We start from the raw sequence: 7224 nt of genomic DNA on the forward strand, positions 1-7224 counted from the left end.
AACAAGGGTCAATTCAACGCTGGATTTGCACGAAAGATTAAATTTATCCACTAACCATTCAGAAACGTCCAGTTTCATTCTAAAAGTTGTAACTTCTTCCTGAGTCTCTCCATCAGTGTCCGACTCCAGTTTGAACAATGTAAGGCTGAACACCGTTACTGACAATCCTCATTTTGTCTGTGAGATTCTCCAGCTTTGTTGTTGTTGAGCAACTGAAGCACGAGCTGTTAAAGCTCCACCCTCTTCTGGAAAGTGGGCCAGGAGCAGCAGCTCATTTGCATTTAAAGGGACATGCACAAAAACAGTGTGTTTTTGCTCAAACCCAAATTTGACAAGCTATGATAAATGATCTGTGGGGTATTTTGAGCTGAAACTTCACAGACACATTCTGGGGACACCAGAGACTTATATTACATCTTGTAGAGGCATTATAGGTCCCCTTTAATCAGATTAATTTTACAAAAAGTTAAATGTTATAATATTACTAAGTGTTATGTTGCAGTTGGCAGATTGATCAGAAATGTAAGAAAAGGCCATGAATCATTCCACTTGAATACACTTGGAATCTCTCATTTCTGTTCCCAAAACCTTCATCTCTCTTTCGGCTTATTTTCTGCCTTTTTATTCACTTCTAATTCATATTTACATCCTTTACTGTGGGAATGTTTCTGAAGTTTAAAAACCAGATGCAGTGTCTTATTTTTATCTGCCATAATGACAAAACGCACTCAACTCACTGGTTTACATCTTGACATCCAATGATCCAGTCCAGTGATATGAAAGCCTAACCAATATGAAAGTGTGTTATGTCAGAATAATTTGGAAAACTTGTTGGTTTAAAGGGGTTATGACATGAGAAATCAAATTTGGCTTGATCTTTTGACATATAAGGTTTTTGAAACATTAAAACATCCTGCAAGTTTCATAGCTAAAACATCCTCCTCATTATAAACAAACCACTTCTTTAATCAAGCTTAAAAAAATGGCTCGTTTCGATATTGTGGGATCTATAGATATATATATAGATATACAGAATAAAGCTGCCTCAAAAACATTGCATTATGTTACTTTGCATATAGATATTCGCCATGCGTCACTAAGCAAATCCGTTGAACGAACAAATATTTATATAAGTATTTAGGTTTTCATATCAGTAGACTGGATCAGTGGATGCAGAGACTGAAGCCAGTGAGTTGAGTGACGCTCAGAGGAGGATCCTCGTCTTGGTGCGGACAGTTCTGAGGTCCTACATAGACTCTGTTTGTGCGATCCTCATTTACATTTGTTTTGTGAGAATGGCATGCAAATTCTGCCAGCTTGGCCCACAAATTCCCACTTGCTTGTGAAAGGACCTTAAAAGATCAGGGTCAGTTTTCTTTTTTTTTCCTCTGCTGTCTGGCTCAACTGCTTTCTATTGCCTAAAGCCAAGAACACTGCATTGAGTTTCACTTTTTGTGCTGTTTTATGACCATAGATATTGCAACTGACAGCACGGTTGAAAAAACAATGATTGTTTGGTAAAAGTCAAGGGAAGACTGATAGGGAGCACACAGAGGACATCTGCCAGATGGGATGCATTAGCAATATAAGCTCATTTGCTAACAGCGATGGTGTTTACCACATACCTGGTGCATGAAAACTCTGGCAAAGGTATCGTTTTGCTGCAGGCATACAAGTGTGGGCACATTATAAATGGATGTGGGTGAAGAGAAAGAAGCAGTGCGTACATTGCCCTCAGCATTCCACATCTCCATTCATTTGTAATGGTTCAGTGGAAACACAATGGACACCTGAGTGTGTGAGTCTTCATAATAACAATATACAATAACTCATTTGGTTCCAAAGCTCACATACTTATTAGTTAATGTTTGGGGCACAACTATAATCAACTACAGTCAACTACATATAATTAGACTGGGTTTTGGGTTTACTTGATCCCAAACAGATGCTTCTTTATATTATTTCCATTCTTCTTATCTATCTACTGTTTCTATAGAGAGAGCTTATATAGAATGAGTTATTGCATTAAAAAAAACAGGTTGCTTGAGGGGAGGGATTATTGCCCAGTCTTTGCGCCAATAGATGTTGTTGCAAGGGGAAGGGGATGTTAAAGGGGACCTATAATGCCCCTTTTCACAAAATGTAATATAAGTCTCTGGTGTCCCTAGAATGTGTCTGAAGTTTCAGCTCAAAATACCCCACAGATCATTTATTATAGCTTGTCAAATTTGCCCCTATTTGGATGTGAGCAAAAACATGCCAATTTTGTGTGTGTCCCTTTAAATTCAAATGAGCTGCTGCTCCCAGCCCCCTTACCAGAAGAGGGTGGAGCTTTAACAGCTCGCGCTTCAACAACAACAAAGCTGGAGAATCTCATGCAGCCAAAATGAGGATTGTCAGTAACGGTGTTCAGCCTTACATTGTTCAAACCGGAGTCGGACACTGATGGAGAGACTCAGGAAGAAGTTACAACTTTTAGAACGCAACTAGACGTTTCTGACTGGTTAGTGGATAAAAAAAAATGGTTAGTGGATATATTTATGATGTTGTTGTTCCATAAAAAAAATGTCAGCTTTGATTTCAAGGAATCATGTCGCATAAGGGAAGTAAAACGGGTTGCAAACAAACGCTGTTTCGTGCTGACTTTAAGACAACCATAGGAATGAAACTGATGCAGTCAGTCCTCCAAGAGACATGATACGCAGAGAACATGACACCAGGCTACAATAATTTATCGACGAGGACAGTGACGAGAGTGTCTGAGGAGGACGGCTCATACAGTACATGTGTCGTCTTCCTATTAGACATGAATGATCCCCCGCCAACCTCCCCCCCCCAATTTATAGAGAAAATATTTCCTTTGTCTGAGGAGGTCTAGTGTTTAAGCCCCTGATTAAGGCAGAGGGCGGCAAGGCTGCTTGAGTAAAGTAGGTTAAAGGACAAAGCTGATGCAGCGGATGTGAGAATTCATTAACAGTGGTTTTATAAAGCACAATCTAGATGCACAAACTTCAGGTGTCAAAAGTGTAATGAGCTGCTTTGCATGATGCAAATACTCTCAAAGAAGGGATTTCCTTGTTCATTCGCAACACACACAAAAATGCTGCCTAGTCACCTGTTTAGCTGAGGTTACAGCTTGAGCTTACCAAAACTTCCGTGACCTAACGTTCAGTCAAACGCGGCTAAAATGTATACTGCATGATTGCTAACTGATGTTACACATGACCTTAAATCTCTGGGCAAAGTACAACCCCAAATCAGCCACAGACCCTTTATTAACACACTAATTATACAAAAGGAACAAAACCGACGGAGCGTGATGATTCGGATTGAGTGTCTGCACAGTTGGATAGCAGCAGTAAAGGATAGGATGTGGTTTCTAATGAAAAAAAGATAGGCCCACAACAGCTGCTAGATTACAGCATGTACGCACGGTCGCACACATACACAGTCCAGACTCTGTCACTCACATGTGTGTCATTATCTTATGGAGGAAAACACCATCCACTAAGTCCATGAACATAGAGAGCTTGTCTTCTGAACCAGACCCAAGCGGTCCAAAAGTCTTAACCTGTTAAAAAAAAAAAAAGAAAAAAAAAAAAGTAAGTAGTAATATCATGACAGGATACATGCACAGCTGCACATAAATCAACCATGCTTTCTGTTTCAGAACAGAACTGCAGTGCACACAATTTTAGACATATTTGTAAAGAGAAACTGTCTGTACAAAGAGTAAATATTGATATTTTCAAACAGTTAACTCCAAAGCTTAAATACAGCTGTCTTTCTCTTACTGTATATGTTTGTTTGTTTTTATTTCAATGTTATAAAGTATCAAGGAACAGACAATCATCAACATAGGAGTGTTGATGATTGTCTAATGTGGGTTAAAGGGTTAGTTCACCCAAAAAAAAAAATTCTGTCATAACTCACCCTTCATGTCGCTCTCACGATGTCAGAGCTTTCACTATCCGATCTTTTTTTTTTTTTTTATCTCGTTCTAAAAAAATTCCATAAACATGGCATTGTCTCAAGAAATATCTGCGTACACACAAAACCACTGAAACTGACTCAAAACGATGTAGTATACATGCCAGACCAGTATGTGGAGCTGTAATTCTGCCACAGAGATACACTAAAAACGGAGAGGAAGACTTGGAGCATGCGCAAAAACGTTGCGCGCTGTATACAAACTTTAGTAAAGCTAAGTAATAAAGCTTTACTTTAGTAAAGCTAATAGGCTCGGTAGCTTTACCAGTTGTTGTTGTTGCTGTTACGTGACATAGTGGTGTCTGACTAGGGTCGAGACGTGGGGTGATGACATGATCATCGTTTCACAAAATATAAGGATTGGTTGTACACACGAAAACGCTAGTGTGTCTTTTTCAGATTTATCCACTCTGGGACCCGGTTTCAAAAAAAATAGCGGTTTCAGGCTCCCAAAATGCCAAATCCGTCTGGACAAAACGCAGATACGATATAAAATTTTTACGCATACAGCTCCATGTGTACGAGATTTGTTAATCTTCACAACACAAATTAAGACTTTTTGATGAAATCTCAGAGCTTTCTGGGCCTCCATTGAGAGCTACGCAACTACCATTTTCAAGCCCCAGAAAGGTAGTAAAGACATCATTAAAGTAATTCATGTGACTTCAGTGATTTAACCTCAGTTTTATGAAGTGACACGAGTGCTTTGTTTGCGAAAAAAAACATAATTTACCATTTTATATACAAAATATTAATCTCCAACATGCGTTCACGCAACAACATCTGCTCTCGCTTCAACACAACACGCATACATCGTAGTGCTCTCGTGAACGTGCGTTGGAGATTCATATTCTGTAAATAATGTAATAAATTATATTTTTTGCACAAGGAACAGAAAGCTCTCAGATTTCATTAAAAATATCTTTATTTGTGTTCCGAAAATGAATGAAAGTCTTATGGGTTTAGAACGACATGAGGGTGAGTAATTAATGACTTAATTGTCATTGTTGGCTGAACTATCCCTTTAAGATGGTGACATATGAGTTGGAAACACACTGGCCAGAGAAAGCAAAGCCAAACAGGACACAGGGGTCAAGGTAAGGGGGTCATAGGAAGTTCCGCAGGTTCTGTCAAGTGTCATTAAATTCTTCATATAGCATGCAAGTACATAAAAAACTAATGTTATGCTGGTGTGTGTGCAGGTTTAACACATGCTTAACATTTAGTGAGACTTATTTAGAAAAAAATACAATGTTACATTATATTTGTAGAAAAATGTATATACACAGTATATACTTACAGGCTATATTAAAAATACCTATTAGTTGTAAAACAATTCATAAGATGGCAAATAAAGTAAAAATTAAATGAATATATAACAGAATATGAATATAATATGACAAAATAAAGTTCATAAATGCAACTTTTATCACTTATATTTTTAAAAGAAATATAGATATAAAAACAACAATAATTATATGTTTAGGAACAATTTTTATATGCTCATAGACATCTGCTAAATGTAGAGCACGTTAGTCTCTTTCCATTATAGGGATGATAAAAATAAACAAACAAACAAAAACATCCAGCCCACATTAGTATTGCTCAGTTTTGTACTGTCAGTGACCGCTGCTGAACAAATTACACAACACAAATACAAACTCCGTGCACACAGCAGGTGCCATCATGTCTTTGTGACTTACCCAAACCACAAGCGGTGAATCCATGAAGTTAGACATCAGTTCAGACACTGTAATATCCATTTTTGTGGGGGGAAACAGCACACCAAATACCCACGCAAGAGTTAAAATTGTTTGCAACTTAAAGTGCGTCTAAAGAAATAAATAAAAAACAAAGTGCGTCGGATTCCTCTAAGGCTTTATGTACTCCACATTACTGTCCGTCGCAGAACAATGCAGGGGACGCGAATCAACTCCATTCTGGAAATAAAAAGACATTCCAAACGTTTAAAGTGATTTGCAATCCCAAAAGTGAAAGGTACGAACACAAAAGTGAATCGCTACAGTCTACGCGGACTTGCACCATTAAAGTTCAACTTCTCGCCATTTACTCTGAGCTACTGCTAGAGTTACTTTGTCGCCGCGTATTCAACCTGTACCCGCAGTCCCGCACACGAACAGCACAGGAGAGTGACATGCTCATGAGCCAATCAGCTGCGCGTTTCCACCGGTGGGTGGCAGTAAATCGACCAATAGCGGACTCGTGGATACTGGGTTTCATTCAAAATGACGTAACCAACAGGCCAAACTGTTGTCGGGACAACCAGACCTCAACTGTACAGCTCGTTGGCACCCTCAGCAGGTAAGATTTTTGTACACCTCAAAAACTTGCTTTTGTTTACCACGTTTCCGTGCTTTATAGGTGAACAATTAACTGTAAAATTACCCAGGTTGGCCTATTATTAGACACTGAATACAAGCGTTAGTTTATAAGGACATGAATCACTAGCTTCATGTGCCCCCTCAGGTTTTTTGGAGTCAGTTTCGCGGGTTTGAATACAACTTAAAATAAAATAAAACAAAAATAAACTTTATCTTTGGTTGCAGGATTATTGTATGCACATTTTGAATACAAAATATGTAATTTACGTTCATGAACCTTGAGTTTCGGCGGGTTTGTTGCCTGACCAAAATTTGACAAAATAATAACGTAACACAAGACCACTGAAAAGCTGTGGCATTTAAAAACATATCCATTAAAATTTAAGCCTTATGTGAAAATGTCTTTTGGCAGATCGAATGCTTGTTTTGTTTTTTTCTTCTTCTTCTTTTTTTCAAAAGCCACTTAAAGGGATAGTGAAATGAAAATTGACTACCATAGTATTATGTTATATTATTATAATATGGTAGTCAATGGGGTCCTTTGTGTACAGCAGAACAAAGAAATTTATACAGGTTTGGAACAACTTGAGGGTGAGTAAATTATGACAGAATTTTGATTTTTGAGTGAACTTTAGGTCCTAATTGAACTAAAGCCTAATTCTGGCTTAATCTAAACCCTGTCTGTGAAACCAGGCCTAACAGTGATGTGTAATCCACCACTTGATATTTCAGCATCATTGGGTCTTAAGGTGAGTCTTTGTAGTTCAGTGGGTCCTATAGTGCAGTTCTGCATCTGGGCTCAGTGTTTCATATAAATTAAATGATTATATGAAATGTTCTGTCATCATTGACTTGTGTCTGTAAATCTATTTTCTTTTATGCTTTTTAAACA

The 7224-nt window shown here is 38.1% G+C and overlaps 1 protein-coding gene across 1 annotated transcript in view; it reads right to left on the minus strand.

Moving 5' to 3' along the window:
* Positions 1–6170, minus strand: part of ccdc88c (coiled-coil domain containing 88C) — a 72719-nt gene extending 66549 nt beyond the window's left edge. Inside the window, exons 1-2 of the mRNA XM_051867032.1 lie at positions 5694–6170; positions 3471–3571 (exon numbers count right to left, since the gene is read on the minus strand). Of these exons, the coding sequence (XP_051722992.1) occupies positions 3471–3571; positions 5694–5753 (161 nt within the window). The 5' untranslated portion in view covers positions 5754–6170. The remainder of the gene's footprint in view (positions 1–3470; positions 3572–5693) is intronic.
* Between the last annotated feature and the right edge of the window lie 1054 nt (positions 6171–7224).

The sequence above is a fragment of the Ctenopharyngodon idella genome, chromosome 17 (genome assembly GCF_019924925.1).
Source record: "Ctenopharyngodon idella isolate HZGC_01 chromosome 17, HZGC01, whole genome shotgun sequence".
In the NCBI taxonomy this organism is placed as follows: Eukaryota; Metazoa; Chordata; class Actinopteri; order Cypriniformes; family Xenocyprididae; genus Ctenopharyngodon; species Ctenopharyngodon idella.